Source organism: Girardinichthys multiradiatus, chromosome 19 (assembly GCF_021462225.1).
Source record: "Girardinichthys multiradiatus isolate DD_20200921_A chromosome 19, DD_fGirMul_XY1, whole genome shotgun sequence".
Taxonomy (NCBI): Eukaryota; Metazoa; Chordata; class Actinopteri; order Cyprinodontiformes; family Goodeidae; genus Girardinichthys; species Girardinichthys multiradiatus.
In genome coordinates this window covers 36,860,117-36,877,219 of record NC_061811.1, presented here as the reverse complement: position 1 = coordinate 36,877,219, position 17,103 = coordinate 36,860,117, and the positions used below count along the sequence as shown (strand labels likewise).

The 17,103-nt window shown below is 40.8% G+C and overlaps 1 protein-coding gene across 1 annotated transcript in view; it reads left to right on the top strand.

The window, feature by feature from the left end:
- LOC124885087 (nesprin-1-like) overlaps positions 1 to 9,722 on the top strand; it is a 67,343-nt gene extending 57,621 nt beyond the window's left edge. The window contains exons 36-39 of the mRNA XM_047393283.1: positions 58 to 189; positions 5,006 to 5,140; positions 5,683 to 5,757; positions 9,006 to 9,722. Of these exons, the coding sequence (XP_047249239.1) occupies positions 58 to 189; positions 5,006 to 5,140; positions 5,683 to 5,757; positions 9,006 to 9,176 (513 nt within the window). The 3' untranslated portion in view covers positions 9,177 to 9,722. The remainder of the gene's footprint in view (positions 1 to 57; positions 190 to 5,005; positions 5,141 to 5,682; positions 5,758 to 9,005) is intronic.
- Positions 9,723 to 17,103: the final 7,381 nt, after the last annotated feature.

Sequence of the window (17,103 nt, the reverse complement as noted above, 5' to 3'; positions counted from 1 at the left end):
GCACTGTTCAATGCGAAGAAATAAAAGGTCCAACCCCTGCTGTGTTCTTTGTCCTAGAATGAGGAGCAGGGCCAAATTACAGTTGTTCATTTTGAGGAGGACATCCTGAAGAGATCTGGAGGCACTCTGCAGACTGTGAAGCAGTCCTCTCCTGAACAGAGAGAGTCCAGCAGGCCTGACAGCATCCCGGTAAGATTATAGCTCTCCACTTATCTCACACAACAGCAGAGAATGACTTTTTCTCCCGGTCTCAAGATATACGTGGAATAAATTGCCTTATAAGTTAATATAAGGATTTTAAGAGTCCAACGTGGGAGAATGTTATTGGTCTATGAGGCTGCTTCGTAGAAGAACCGCCGCATGCATGCATGTTCAGTATACAGAGTTTTACTCTCAATTAACAATTATTTTAAAAGAATAATGGTCTCATCTTTTCCATGTATAATTCTACTAATTTGCTTGCTGAAGAGATGTGTTCGAAGCTATGTGCGCTCACAGGTAGACAGGATTTTCATTAGGTAAAACCACAGTTTCAAGCAGCAAATAATATCAAATATCGTTACAAAATAAATGAATAAATAACTTAGTGATGTAATATTTTAGATTTTATTTAGGATCTTGAAATGCCAACTTTTACTCAGGGACACAGGTTTGTTAGTCCTCTGGTAAACATGTGTAGAAAGCCTTGAAATAAATTACATTTTTATTGGTGTAGCATAATTCCAAACTGAAAATTCAGCCTTTAGTTCTCGATGTGTCAAAGATGGTGAATCAAGTTTCAGACTCAAACTCAAGTCGCACATAGGTCACAAAAACAAAGACTACACACTTGGTCTGGACTCGCATTGTAAAGACTAGAGCTTTGGCACAGACTTGTGGTCTGAGACCTGAGGACAATATAAAACACAGGAATTAACAGGTGTTAACCAAGTCAATATAAAGACAACATGAAAAAAGGTTGTTTGATTCATTTAGAAGTTCACATTTACAAGTTTAATCACTTTTTCAAAACTTTCTGTGGATTATATTATATTTATTTATATTACCAGAGAGGCAAATATTCTTAATTAATATTCTGGCAGCTTATCAACATTTTTTGCATGGCTGCAGTTAAATATGTTAAATCACGCCTATTTTAATTCCCAACAATTCCTGCAATGCAGTGTCATAGGCAAGGTAGATGACATACATTTGTTGTAAAAATATTTCAGTGATTTGAGACATTTGAGATTTTTTTTGTGTCCTGTTGCAGCATTTCAGGCATACCATATAGAGCAGATGGTTGCCTACATGTGCCAGGGCAGTTTTGCTTGATAAAAAGGATATCTCAAGACAGTATCCTAACTGCATGATTAATTTTATTAATTCCAGATTCAATCCGGCATCAACGTAGGCAGGCCACATTGATGTCATAGTAACCTGTTTGTATGACCTTCAGACATTGAGAGTAATTGTGTGTTGGTGCATTGGTGTGTGTGTTATTGTGGGTGGTTGAGCATGTGGGTAGAAATATGTGTGTTTTTGTTGAGTGGGTGTATGAGAGTGAGAGTTTGTCACCTGGAAGTGAACATTTGTAAGGTAGACCTGGCTACAGAAGGCCGCAGCAGTCCCAAGCAGCAAGACATAAAGCATCACCCCAGGGCAGTTACACACTTTGCACAGAAGTATATTGGCAGAAAGGCACAGGAGCAGCAGCCCCTAGGCAAAATATGCACAGAGCAAGACATAGGGCACCTGGCACCCATGACCCAGCCACACCCCCAGCCCTGCAGGCCAAGACCAGGAACCAGTCCCCCCGGCGACCCAGGGCCCGCACCAACCCCAGGCAGGAAAACTGCCCTGCACCATGCAGGGGAGACCCCCTAGAGCCCCTTACACAAAGGAAAGGCACCAGCTTACCGGAGCAACGCGAACCGGGATGGACCAAGGTATGAGGAGCACATTGTATTTCACCAAGGTCTATTTCACCCCATCGCAACCTCCACAGCCATCAACCGGCTCAAGACACCTCCAAGAAACAAAGGCCACCAGACAGGGGCCACCACACTGGGACATGGCCTGAGCACCCAAGGAGGGCAGCCCCAGGAGCCAGGGGACCACGCCATGCCCCCTGAGCACAAACCCGACCAACTCCCCACCCCCATAGTGGTCTTTATGCGAGTGTCTGTGGTAATGTAAAGTGCTGTGATGAATGCAGATGTGTATGTGCATTAACATTGTGGTTGTGGCTGGGGTGTACAAGACTCCACTGTTCCCCCAACCCAATCCCAAAAGCTCTAAGAGTCTTTAGCACATTAAAATTGAGGTGCAGGATGGGGAAAAATATAGTGGCGGGGAGGCACTGCATAGTGCTCCCACAGACAGACGAGCGTGCCAGAAAGCATGTAGATAGTCATCAGGCAAATCTCCCATGCAGTTTGGACATGTGTTGGTAAAAAGGTAACATCCTTTTTTCCCTGTGTAGTGTGTTCTTATGATTTTATATTGTATCAGCTGAAGGTTAACATTGTTTCTCATTCTAAAAGTGTTTATGCAAATTTTACTCCATTAGTGAATATCTGTACCAGTAGATAAATCAGCATACCATTTACTGAAAGCAAGTCATTTGAGAGTTGACTTGGGCAAAAGACTTGACTTAGATTTGAGAAAAGTAACTTGTGAACATGTCTGATATCAGTTTAATTATTTAGTAGTGTGAAAAAAGATAGGTTAAGACCTTTGACTATTCCTATTTTCAAATTCTCTCTGGATGGCCCAGAGTCCTGGCTCCTCTGTTTTCTTAAACTAAGCCCACAGGCTTCTACTGGCTTGAAGTCTGGGACTATGATGGTCACGGATGGAAGTTGATTTTGTGTCCAGTAAGCCTTTCTTTAGCCATATGTTTTGGATTATTTTCCTGTTAGATGACCCAAAGGTGACCAATTTTCAGTTTACTCACAGTCACCTCCTTCACCTACTGTTTACTGTCTGTAGGGGTCAGCCAGGTGGCCAGTGGCCAAAACAGACGAGCCTGTGTGTCACATGGTTATACCCCAGCAAACAAAAGGGTCATGGATTACTAGTTAGAAGATTTTAAAAACCCTCATTAACCTAAAAAAAAGAAAAGATATAATTTTGGATATACAGTACATATATTGCTTCGGTTACATGGATTTTAAGAGATTTTAGGGGTACCAACAACTGTGCCACTGGTGATTTAATATTATTTCTTAACCTGGGATATGCTTTCCACACTAAACAAATGTACTCAATGAATGCTTGGATTTCTTTGACATTTCTGTGAGATAATGCTGCTGCAATAAAAGACAAATAAATGAGGGGCATAACAGTACAGAAAAGTCACAGCTCGGATTCGACTCTAAGGAAGCAGGCTACACACTGCAAGACCCAATATGTCTCCTGGTAGCCTCTCTTTAAAATGATAAAACATTCATAACCGTTTAATTCAGTTTGAACTAAACATTACCCTATAGGTCACAAGTCAAAAAGAAAGTTCCCTAACTGAAAGGTAATTTCTGCCATGCCAATAGCAGCAAATAGAAAGGGACAATTCTAGTTGCTTTGGACTAAAATTCAAGCAAAACAAAATGAAATTCTGTGCTGAATCTGATCCCGTTGGGTTGCCATAAATCAACACCAAAGAAAAACTAAAGGATGGTAACCATTAAGAATTGTTGCATTGCTGTGGCGTGTAGAGCTTTACATGGTACCTTTATTTACTTATGCATCACTGCACGGATGACAAAGCAGTAAAAACACATTGCAAGCGCTCTGGTTGAGGGCATTGGTCTGCTGCGACTAATGCAGCAACACCACATTCTGCATGCACTGTCAACTGTGGCGCTTGCACATTAAGATGCAAGTTCACCAATAAGTCAGAAAATACGCTTCCATCCATCTGTCAGCTGTTAGAATTACTCAGTTATCAGTTACTGACCTAATTAAAAAATTTGTAATAACATTTCAGTGGTACTGTTTAAAATGCAAAATGTTGCTGCTTTTTGGGTCACTTGAATAAGACATGAATTAAATTGTATACTTCTTTTAAAGTAAAAATGTTCCACATTATATCTGGGACAGGGTTGCACAGAGGTACTGTAACTCACAAACATATTCACACCCTTTGAACTAACCAACTGTGTCACATTTAGAACCACAAACGTTTTTTATTGGAATTCTATATGTAATGCCACAACGAAGTAATGGGTAAATAGGATCTGGAATTAAAGTGATGTGTGGTTTTCAAACCACTTTTATTCAGTCCTCCTGAGTCAATACAAGTCTTTCCTGCAGTTCCAGCTACATGCTTTTGAAATATGGCTCTATCTGTTTTTTGGGATTTACAGCTCTTCTTTTTTAAATTTGATCAAGCTCAGTCAAATGGGTGCATCTGCAAACACAATATTTCAAGTCTTGCCATAAATTCCTAGCTTGTCTGAAACAGGACTTCATATGGCCACATTTCCATAAAGATCAGATTTGTGGTGTGCAACTAGATGTCCCGTTGACAGATTCTCCCCCCTAAACTGAGGATCTCTGCAGCTCCTCCAGAGTTGTCATGGTCTGCTGTGTTCCTTGGCTTTCATCATACTGTTTGTTCTCCAATGTTTTCTAAGCAGCTGTTCTGTTTCTGAGGCCAAAAACAGAACAGCTGCATTTAGATACTGATTACATTACTAACTGCTGGACTCTGGTTAATAATGAGCTGTCTTCTGAAGAAAGGTTGTGCTGGATTTTAATTAGGATTTTTATTTAGATTACAGGCTGAAAACAAATGCACAGCACACTTTTCTTGGTAAAGGTTTTAAAAACCATGTATGACTGTTCTTCCACTTCAGAATTTTTCACTGCTTTGTGTCTCATAAAATCCCAACAAATACACAGAAGTTTGTGGTTGGAATGAGAAAGAATAGGAAAACGTTTTGCTTTCACCATGAAATGGTAGCGTTTGACCCCCACCCTCCACTTCTGTTTGACTCATCATAAGAGCATGTCTCCATGTCAGCAGCAGGAGCGTCATGGTGAGCTCCCGGCTGAAGAAGCTACAGAGAATAAAGGCAGTGAAGCGCTGAGGGCGGAAGATGATGGAAGAAGTGTGTTTTGGTGGCTCTGGGAATCTTTCCTGGGAGTTTCACCTAAGGTAAAGAAGATTGGGGCTGCAGTTGAAAACCTTGTCTTCCACTCTGCTTCATTTTAACATTGAACCCTTTGGTTAGGTTTTTCTCACACTGGTGTTCTTTGTCAACTGAAGGTCAGCTGCTCACTTTGTGTGTTGGGGCAGATGTACCACAGATGAGGCCACAAGTTTAGGATAAATATAGAATAAATCATGTGAAAGCAAATAAACTGTGACAAGCAAACAAGAGCGAGCCTGAAAAGCCCAACTCTACCGCCTCTAAAGACTGCATGATTAAACCCTAGCCTGGCTCACTCTGCTCTCTTCCATTGTTATTGACTGCTTTCACCTCCCTAACCTCCTCCAATGTCTCCATTGACATTAATTCCTTTCTTCATTGCTTATGCATCTCTTCTATTGCTGTTGTTTTCAGTTGCATTGTTTAAAGTGTCTTTCACACCACTCCCATTAGAGGGCAGTGTCAGACTGGGTTTGTAATTTGTTCAACAGCAGAGACATTCTCTTGAGTTATGGTTTAAGCCCCATTTTCCTACTCTTGCTGTTAGGAACCAGAGGATGTCTCAGAAGAGAGTGAAGTGGAAACTGGCCAAGGTGCTGATCAGACTGCAGAGGATGGAAAGGTAACACCCTAGAACATTCTCGCTGCTTCTTATTACTACTGTTAGCTCTGATTGATTTCAGCAGGACACATCTGGCCATTAAAACACACCGATTAAATTTACAACATGACTACATTAAATAGAGATGCACTGAAAATTCAGCTGGTTACAGGTATCATGATTTCAACTTGATCGCTTCTGACCAGGGGGGGGGGGGGGGGGGGTCTTGTGCCATTTTTTTTTTATATTTGCAGTTCTGGTCATATCTTACTTTACATTGTTGTGACTATGAATCTGAAAATATTTAAATTTAATATTAATAATTTTATATTTTATCAAATAATATTTCGGTCTGTTAAGGGTTGTCCTGTGAATACCAACCCAGTCAGGTGATGGTATTAGGACAAAATCAAAATGGTGAGCCAAGCTCTGACATTATTGAACAGCAAAACTCTGCACACACATGGAATTAATTCACACAATTTCTTAAAATACAAGAATTTATTAACAAAAATAAGTCAACTCAAAGTCAAACATATTTCAATCAACAAACTCTTTACTATGCTAAAACAATCCAACTAAACTACCAAGCAGAATTAAAGAATAAGGAAGACTAATGGGCTATGTACAATATAAACAAGTTGATTAAAGATGGATGAAACCATGACCAAAAGAGTGATGCAACATTAACATGCAATGTTTATGTTTGAGAACCAAGGATTATCTTGAAGAATCTGGAAGTGAAGTTAAGTTAGTCTTGGAACTAACTTAGGCAATAATCAGCATACCTTTAGACAACCATTCACAATGCAAGATCAGATAAAATATTATTTTAATAAAATAATGTTTTGAAGAATGATCTGCTGAATAAAACCAGCCTTCGGAATGACTAATTCTCAACGGTGTCTCATTAGCTGCTTTGTTTATTGAAATAATATTTAAAGAAATATTATTAAGGAATTGGTAAAATATTTAAGGAAATATTTTGGAAAAGAGCCAAATCTTTCTGGAGAAATGGGGCTTAATGGTGTTTACTTAGTTATAAAGTTTAGTAAAATAATGTTAGGGAAATATTATTTACTAGATTGAAAACTAACATCCTTTCTGGGTAAATATTCTTTAGCAACAAGCACATGTCCTTACCTTTTAGCAGTTAAAGCTAACGAAAGAAGCTGATAGCTTAGCACCAGAATCAAACACACACCTTTAAAAATATCATCAATAAAAGGGTTAAAATGCATGAGCGCGGACGGCGCGTTATGATCAGTCTTCGGTGTTTAAAATCACCCCTTTAAATAAAGTTTGTCTTAACTTTAAAAACACACAAACACACGCACAAACACACGCACAAACAGCACGTGTGCTGCAGATAGCCTGCTAGCACTAAGATAGCTGAGTTCAACACAAACAAAACCAAACTTCATAAAATGAAAACTTTCAGATCATTTGATCCTAAATATCTCTATTACTCTGCCCAAACCCTAACCTCGTATGAACCATGCTGAGGAGTTGTCCGGGCGACGATGAAGTTTGAAGAAACATCCAGCTAACCCCCGAAGCTGTTGGGGGGGGGGGGGGGGGGGGGGGCTCCTGATGCGGCTCCTGTTGTCCTCCTTTCAGACTGGGAAACTTCTCCATTCGGCTTCGTAGAGACAGCGTCTCTGCAGGGAACTCTCTGGAACACGGTTTGCTTCTGCAGGCCTCAGAGAGAAAGTAAAGCAATGCTTATATCTTAATTACCCCTTTTTATGAATGAATACCGGGTATACAAACAGTGATTCATTCGTACTCAACTTGTGCATATGATCGAGTGATCATATGACACTCTCGGATCCAATTGAAGAGTTATGTCTGTTTGCCAGCAAAGAGACATTAGCACGCTGTGTCCCCCTGTGGTCCCTCTGGAGGCCGTGTGTAAGAGATCGGACCATTGGGAAGGTGGGGGTTTTATACGGGCAGTGGCATCATGGGAAGTCCACTGTTACCCCCCTTCCCCTTCTGAAGTTGTGCTGGAAGTCAGTTAAATGCAATTTATTTTGAAAGTTCCACAAAAGTCTGTACCGGAGTTTTCATGTTGCAATCTATGGCTGTGGGTCCCAACAACATTAAGTTGGAAAATTAGCTGTCAGCCAAAGGATGTCATTCTGTTCCTGCCTTTGGGACATTTGGTCGAATTAGCAAAATACTGAATTGATGCCTTAAAAACTGCGGTTGAGACCAGGATGGCTGAAATGTTTCATTGATTTGAGCTTTTAACCCCTGCCTTCATTGGAAGCCATTAGGAAATCTCAAGCCCCTGTCACAAAGGAACAGGATTTAGACTGAGGTAGAGAAGGGGAGCTGACGTTGGGCCTGACTCGCCTGGCGGGGTAGTCCCATATTGTGTGTGATGTAGTGATTACAAATGTTCTGTGCAGCCAGCTGATTGAGCCATTTAAAGGGAAAAACGTTTGTATATTTGATGGACACCTTTATTGCTATTAACACTCACTGGATGAGTCACATAATAGTGCACAGGGAAAGAACAGATTGCTAGATTTCAACCTAGGGTAGTTTCTTCAGCTACAGTTCTACTACAATAGAATAAAACCCAAGAAGCAGTTGTGTTTAACATTATAGGAATTTTCTGACACCTATTTCATGCGTAGCCCCTGCAGAGCTCTGCCCCACTTCTCATTTGGTTCTGTAATGCTAATGCTGGCTTAATTTTTGAAAGCTCATATTTGTGAGATTTTTCTGGCTTCATTTCTGCTTTATAAAAGGACCAGAGGGAGCTCTGAGAGGGGCTCGTCTTTCTACGAGACTGGTGTTTACAGTTATGCTAACTGTGCTAATCATGCTAATTGTTAAGATAAAGTTTAAAATGTCAACTATAAATAGTTTTTTCTTTTTATTAAATTAATAAAACCCAATTTTATAATGCCTTCCCTTCTCTCACACACAGTGTGGTGCCACCTCTGCTCCTATTGTAAATACTTAAAGCCCACCCACATCAGGAAGCATTTTAAATCATTGTATAATTCTAAAATTGATATGGGTAGAAAAAAACATAAAAAATTAGCCTGAAAGTGCTTATTGGTGCATCTCTAATGATAAGCTAACACAGAGTTACCTTTAACCCTTGGCAACAATATTCCTAATATAACAGTGTATAGTAATAAAGTAACAGTGTATGAGTAGCTGTTTGGTGTCTTCTCTCATACAAAGCTGGTATTTTGAATAACTGACTGACCTGACTGATCTTCTAACTCATGCTCATGTTTCTTCAGGATGTTGAGAGCTCCACTGACAACACAGAAGCAAGTTCATCTGAAGCTTTATCAAAACCTCTGGGCACAGTCAGAACCCAGTCCCTGTCTGAGAGCATGGTAAACACAGCCTCGGCCGTGAACGTCTCCAAGACAGACTCTAGCTCCCAGCAGAGATGTGTAGTTTCCTAGATCTAGAACGTTATAAAATCTGACTATGATTTTTCTACTCAATGTCTCAACATTGTTCCTGAGAGTCAGTTTAAATTACACTAGAGCATTAGAATTGTCATTTCCTTTCTGAAACCAGCTCTAAAGCTTCCAACATTTTGTTAGAAACTAAGTCTTAGATAAAACTGTCAACAGTTGTGTAAATTCTGCATTTAATGTGTAGTCTAGAATCAGCCATAAAACTGTATCTCAGTTTTTATAAGGATGTCTGGTGCTGTTTCTTTGTCAAATTACAGTTAGACTGTTGAACTGTTCTAGAGTCAATGTTTTGCCAAGTCTCTCAATCTAATTTAGTCTGAATCTAGAAAACTTGCCTCTCCTACACAAGAAATCCTGCTCCAAGTAGTAGTCAGGAAAGGATCTCTTTCCTTAATCATTTCTGGAAACCTTCTCTACATTTTTAAACATTGTTCTACAGGTCCTTCTCAAAATATTAGCATATTGTGATAAAGTTCATTATTTTCCATAATGTCATGATGAAAATTTAACATTCATATATTTTTAGATTCATTGCACACTAACTGAAATATTTCAGGTCTTTTATTGTCTTAATACGGATGATTTTGGCATACAGCTCATGAAAACCCAAAATTCCTATCTCACAAAATTAGCATATCATTAAAAGGGTCTCTAAACGAGCTATGAACCTAATCATCTGAATCAACGAGTTAACTCTAAACACCTGCAAAAGATTCCTGAGGCCTTTAAAACTCCCAGCCTGGTTCATCACTCAAAACCCCAATCATGGGTAAGACTGCCGACCTGACTGATGTCCACAAGGCCACTATTGACACCCTCAAGCAAGAGGGTAAGACACAGAAAGAAATTTTTGAACGAATAGGCTGTTCCCAGAGTGCTGTATCAAGGCACCTCAGTGGGAAGTCTGTGGGAAGGAAAAAGTGTGGCAGAAAACGCTGCACAACAAGAAGAGGTGACCGGACCCTGAGGAAGATTGTGGAGAAGGGCCGATTCCAGACCTTGGGGGACCTGCGGAAGCAGTGGACTGAGTCTGGAGTAGAAACATCCAGAGCCACCGTGCACAGGCGTGTGCAGGAAATGGGCTACAGGTGCCGCATTCCCCAGGTCAAGCCACTTTTGAACCAGAAACAGCGGCAGAAGCGCCTGACCTGGGCTACAGAGAAGCAGCACTGGACTGTTGCTCAGTGGTCCAAAGTACTTTTTTCGGATGAAAGCAAATTCCGCATGTCATTTGGAAATCAAGGTGCCAGAGTCTGGAGGAAGACCGGGGAGAAGGAAATGCCAAAATGCCAGAAGTCCACTGTCAAGTACCGACAGTCAGTGATGGTCTGGGGTGCCGTGTCAGCTGCTGGTGTTGGTCCACTGTGTTTTATCAATGGCAGGGTCAATGCAGCTAGCTATCAGGAGATTTTGGAGCACTTCATGCTTCCATCTGCTGAAAAGCTTTATGGAGATGAAGATTTCATTTTTCAGCACGACCTGGCACCTGCTCACAGTGCCAAAACCACTGGTAAATGGTTTACTGACCATGGTATCACTGTGCTCAATTGGCCTGCCAACTCTCCTGACCTGAACCCCATAGAGAATCTGTGGGATATTGTGAAGAGAACGTTGAGAGACTCAAGACCCAACACTCTGGATGAGCTAAAGGCCGCTATCGAAGCATCCTGGGCCTCCATAAGACCTCAGCAGTGCCACAGGCTGATTGCCTCCATGCCACGCCGCATTGAAGCAGTCATTTCTGCAAAAGGATTCCCGACCAAGTATTGAGTGCATTAATGTACATGATTATTTGAAGGTTGACGTTTTTTGTATTAAAACACTTTTCTTTTATTGGTTGGATTAAATATGCTAATTTTGTGAGATAGGAATTTTGGGTTTTCATGAGCTGTATGCCAAAATCATCCGTATTAAGACAATAAAAGACCTGAAATATTTCAGTTAGTGTGCAATGAATCTAAAATATATGAATGTTAAATTTTTATCATTACATTATGGAAAATAATGAACTTTATCACAATATGCTAATATTTTGAGAAGGACCTGTATATCCAACACAACATCCTACACTAGAATTATTCCCACATTTGAATATTTCCATGAAAGTTTTTGCCTCTATTGGAACTTGCTTCTGTTTTTTCTGACATGCTGATTGTCTGTGACCAAAGCAGGGCAGTACTTCCAAAAGTCTTCTCCATGCAGTACAGTACAGTTCAGCACATACTGCTGTCTGGAATAGTGTATGATATGGAACAGTTACACCATTTAATTGTTTAAGCTCACGAGATGAGTTACTTTTTGGGACAACACAGAATTTTTGGGACAATGCAGAATCCACCTGTTTATTTCTTTTACAATTAAATGTTTCCTAGATTACAAACCATGTGGTAAAGACCCTGTAATCTGGGTAAAGGATTCTTCCTTACTTGTATAACCAAGTATTGTCAGCTAGCCCATTGTGGAGTCTTTTTTCAGCCAACTGTGGTAGAACTTCAGGTAAGATTTTCTTCTCAAGTAGAAATATTGTGATGTTTTATTATTCTGTTCAAAGCTTAGAAATTCTGAAATGTTCATAAAGGTGTATTTGATTTCTGGAAAGAACCAGATCAACACCACTGAATGTGTCGGTATTCAATGCAAGCAAAGGGAGATTTCCATTTAGCCTTAAACCTCCCTGAGCTGTCCATCCAGAAGCAGTTCAAGACTTCCAGACTTCCTATAGAAACATCTCTATTAACCCAGTCAATGCATTTACATGGCAGCAGTTAACTGATGTAGACTTTTTCACTGAAGAGCTGTAGTCATTTGGTTCCATTTAAAATTTTGTGTTTTGGGATTGAAGCTCTTGTTCTTCCAGGCTTCCTGTGTGTCTACATGAAGGACTGCTGAGCTGGCATACAGCATATAAAACATATGTATCAGCACAAATGAAGGTGCTGTGATGGAGTTTAGCATGTAGAGAAGGTTTGTTGGAGGTCTTTACTCTGATGAGTTGGGATGTTGTTTAAAAAGACAAAAAGAAAAGATTCATGGAAATGTATTTTAGGACTTGTGTTTTATAATGTATCATAGACTTTGGAATTTTTAGCTTTTCATTTATTGTCTGCTCCTATTGGCCAGCAGGTGCAGAGCTTATTTGTAATAATAAACAACTCTTTATGTTCATATTGATATTTGTATCTGTGAATTAATTAAGTGGAGTATGTTGTTTCCAGAGCTGATGAATTAATGGAATGATTTCTTACCTAAATGACCAGCTCAGCTGCTGTTCTGCCAAACAGATTCTTTCTTTGATTCTTCCAGAAATGAGTTATGTGATTATTGGCCATGAACAATCACCAGTATCACCTGATTGCTGTTTAACAAACTGCTGTTGGCAAGTGAAAATACCACAGTTGGTCCACTTTTCACTTGACAGCAGTAGGAACCTCTCACATTACATGCATGTGTTGTTCCTGCTTTGGTTCACTTTTCTTCACGCGTTTCTGTGAAAACCCAACAAGACAATAAATGTGCTTCAGTGATTTACTTCTCAGCGTCTTCTTTTCCTGTGTCAGCAGCTTTTAGGGTGGTGGTGGTGGGGGGGGGGGGGGGGGGGGGGGTGTATGACTGTGTCAGAGTTCAGGCACACACGCACACTGAATCAGAATAAAGTTTTCTTGTTTTAGGTCAGTCAAGATTAACAAACTGTTTTCTATTTGATAAATACCAGTATTTGGTCAAATTGCCCTTTAAACTGTGTGTCCTGGATCAAATGTTTTGGGTTTCCTCTCTCATTTCTGACAATAGTTTGCTGGAATTTTGGCCCGTTGGTGAGACATTCAATCCTTCTTTGTCCGCTTTTAACTTCTCCAGGAGTGAGAAAGAACTTTGCTCCGGCCTGTTTCTCCGCATAAGATGTGCTTCCAATATAAATCCAGTGTGTCGCTCTTCTGGCTCTGCAGCAGCATGGATCGTTGTCCATTTCAGTGGGTTTGGGCCAGACTACTTCTGAGTTTCATTCTGTGGGAACTCACAGTGTGATTTACAGAAGACAGGCAGGCAGGCTCTCTCTTTCAGGCTGTGCTGGAGAAGCGTCGAGTAGCCATGGGAAGGGCAGATTACTAAAGTCCAGACTCAAAAACGCAGATGTTGCACTCAAATCCCATACATGTATGTATGTGTGTGTGTGTGTGTGAGAGAGGCAGACGAAAAGTTTAGTATAGGTTCAGATTTTGCACACAGAAACATCAGTCAGTCAGTCATTTGTCCACCATAACATGCACTATACTCCTTTCTTTTCCGACTAATCGCAATATTTAAGACAAACGAAACTTCCTGCAGGAAAGTTTTAACTCTTTAACCTCTTTAACACCTTAATTGATGCACTCTGTGCTTTTTAATCTTTTTCTTATGTTTCTTATTTTTCTCAACTACATCCATCAACTGTTTTACTTGAAACTATCTAAACTATTTAACTTATTTACCCTAAAACTTCCACTCTGTAAAAAACCAAACTTATCTGGCCAAATTAAAGCATATTTAACACAATCGCAGAGAGCCTTGAACCCTTCCACTCAGCGGGACTTTTTCAATCTCTCCTGGTCCGACCGCTGTGATGCCAAACCCAGTTTGACACCTAGGAATCAACCCTCCGTTGACTCCCTGGAATTCCTTTTTCTTAATCTTATTATTACAGTTTCACCATTTAAGGATCTCAACTGTCTTCCCTCACCTGCCAGTACAGGGTCTCGGGGTCCTATCCCTAGCCACTTTGAGGTGTCCCAATCCCTCAAGGAGGCTCTTATTAACCCCAGCCTAAATACCCCAGTCCTCGTCAGCACTGAGTTTGGATTGCAAAATCCGGAACTTATTTACTGGCCACTTTGAGGCGTCCCAATCCCTCGGGGAGGCTCTTACTAACCCCAGCCTAAACACCCCACTCCTCTTCAGGACTGAGTTTGTATTGCCAAATCCGGAACTTATTTGCTTCAACACCGTCACCATTTAAGTATCTTCGGTGAAAAGTATGTTACAGCCTCAACATTCAAGTATCTCGGCTAAAATTTATCTTGTCTCAATCAACAAATATTTTTACGCAATATATAATTTCTTTACCGTAAGCCATTATTTCAACCAACAAATATTTTACCCAAAACTGATCAAGCCTGTAAAATTGAGAGAAAACATATCTATTCCACAACACCACCTACACTATTAGCAGGCAAAAGGAGAATAAATATAGATCTCCTTACCATTTTGGTTTTGGGTCGACCCTGTGGTGTTGTAGAACGACGTCTGCCTCGTAATCAATTAATTATCCTTTAGTTAGTGCCAATCCGGGTCACGGCACCAATTGTTGAGGTAGGAAAACTTTACTGGCCTTCAGTTAACTCTTACATTACTCCTCACCTCTCCCCGACTCTTTTATTTGGCACCCAAAGAACAATCCTCAGTTAGAGATCAGTTGTACGCTTCCACAAGTTTATAAAAAACCAATCTGAATTCAGAGAGGGGACACACACTCACACTGGTACCTGGAAACGTCTGTGTGTTGTCCGTTTTGGAGGGGCCACAAATACCTTTATATACCCTTCGCTGCTATGCAGTACACATACACAATCATTCTATCTGTGGATATCTCCCCAGCAACCATATAACCTCATATCCAAATAAGGAGTACTTCTGGTTCTTCTCTTATAACAAACTTATCGTGTCTGGCCCAATTTATGACCTTGCCCTCTCTGTGCGCTGTTCTCCCCTGTCTTCTTCTCCCCCATCAGTGATTCCTTGTCCTTCACTAATTTATTACTTTGGACTCTCTACTTCCCTCCCCAAGGACCTTGCACTTTCTATGCTTCACTCCCTAAGCTTGACCCCCCCTATGCTCTATGTACACATGCCAGTTAACAACATACAGGTCCTTCTCAAAATATTAGCATATTGTGATAAAGTTCATTATTTTCCATAATGTCATGATGAAAATTTAACATTAATATTTTTTAGATTCATTGCACACTAACTGAAATATTTCAGGTCTTTTATTGTCTTAATACGGATGATTTTGGCATACAGCTCATGAAAACCCAAAATTCCTATCTCACAAAATTAGCATATCATTGAAAGGGTCTCTAAACGAGCTATGAACTTAATCATCTGAATCAACGAGTTAACTCTAAACACCTGCAAAAGATTCCTGAGGCCTTTAAAACTCCCAGCCTGGTTCATCACTCAAAACCCCAATCATGGGTAAGACTGCCGACCTGACTGCTGTCCAGAAGGCCACTATTGACACCCTCAAGCAAGAGGGTAAGACACAGAAAGACATTTCTGAACGAATACGCTGTTCCCAGAGTGCTGTATCAAGGCACCTCAGTGGGAAGTCTGTGGGAAGGAAAAAGTGTGGCAGAAAACGCTGCACAACGAGAAGAGGTGACCGGACCCTGAGGAAGATTGTGGAGAAGGGCCGATTCCAGACCTTGGGGGACCTGCGGAAGCAGTGGACTGAGTCTGGAGTAGAAACATCCAGAGCCACCGTGCACAGGCGTGTGCAGGAAATGGGCTACAGGTGCCGCATTCCCCAGGTCAAGCCACTTTTGAACCAGAAACAGTGGCAGAAGCGCCTGACCTGGGCTACAGAGAAGCAGCACTGGACTGTTGCTCAGTGGTCCAAAGTACTTTTTTTGGATGAAAGCAAGTTCTGCATGTCATTCGGAAATCAAGGTGCCAGAGTCTGGAGGAAGACTGGGGAGAAGGAAATGCCAAAATGCCAGAAGTCCAGTGTCAAGTACCCACAGTCAGTGATGGTCTGGGGTGCCGTGTCAGCTGCTGGTGTTGGTCCACTGTGTTTTATCAAGGGCAGGGTCAATGCAGCTAGCTATCAGGAGATTTTGGAGCACTTCATGCTTCCATCTGCTGAAAAGCTTTATGGAGATGAAGATTTCATTTTTCAGCACGACCTGGCACCTGCTCACAGTGCCAAAACCACTGGTAAATGGTTTACTGACCATGGTATCACTGTGCTCAATTGGCCTGCCAACTCTCCTGACCTGAACCCCATAGAGAATCTGTGGGATATTGTGAAGAGAACGTTGAGAGACTCAAGACCCAACACTCTGGATGAGCTAAAGGCCGCTATCGAAGCATCCAGGGCCTCCATAAGACCTCAGCAGTGCCACAGGCTGATTGCCTCCATGCCACGCCACATTGAAGCAGTCATTTCTGCAAAAGGATTCCCAACCAAGTATTGAGTGCATAACTGTACATGATTATTTGAAGGTTGATTTTTTTTTGTATTAAAAACACTTTTCTTTTATTGGTCGGATGAAATATGCTAATTTTGTGAGATAGGAATTTTGGGTTTTCATGAGCTGTAGGCCAAAATCATCCATATTAAGACAATAAAAGAACTGAAATATTTCAGTTAGTGTGCAATTAATCTAAAATATATGAATGTTAAATTTTCATCATGACATTATGGAAAATAATGAACTTTATCACAATATGCTAATATTTTGAGAAGGACCTGTAGATAGTTAATATTACACACATAGTTTATATTCTACAATTCACACATTTTAATCCAAAATGCGTTCATCTCTGGTACACAGAACCCATCTCCTTCCTGAACCATATGATGGCTGGACATTCTCATGCTGTTTATACTTGTTGGAACAGATGAACGTGGCACCTCAGGACATCTGAATAATTGAATCCAAGAATAAACCAAACCTAAGGAGGTCATTACTTCTCTTCCTGATATCTTGGCTGATTTCTTTTTGATATGTCCATGTTGTCACACAAGGAAGAGGAGCCTGAGTTGAATTAACTACACCCTCTAAAGGGTGCTCAAAAGTACATGGGAGTTAGCACAACCAGCGTTTTGTGGACCTGGAGAAGGCAGTCGACTGTGTCCCTTATGGTGCCCTGT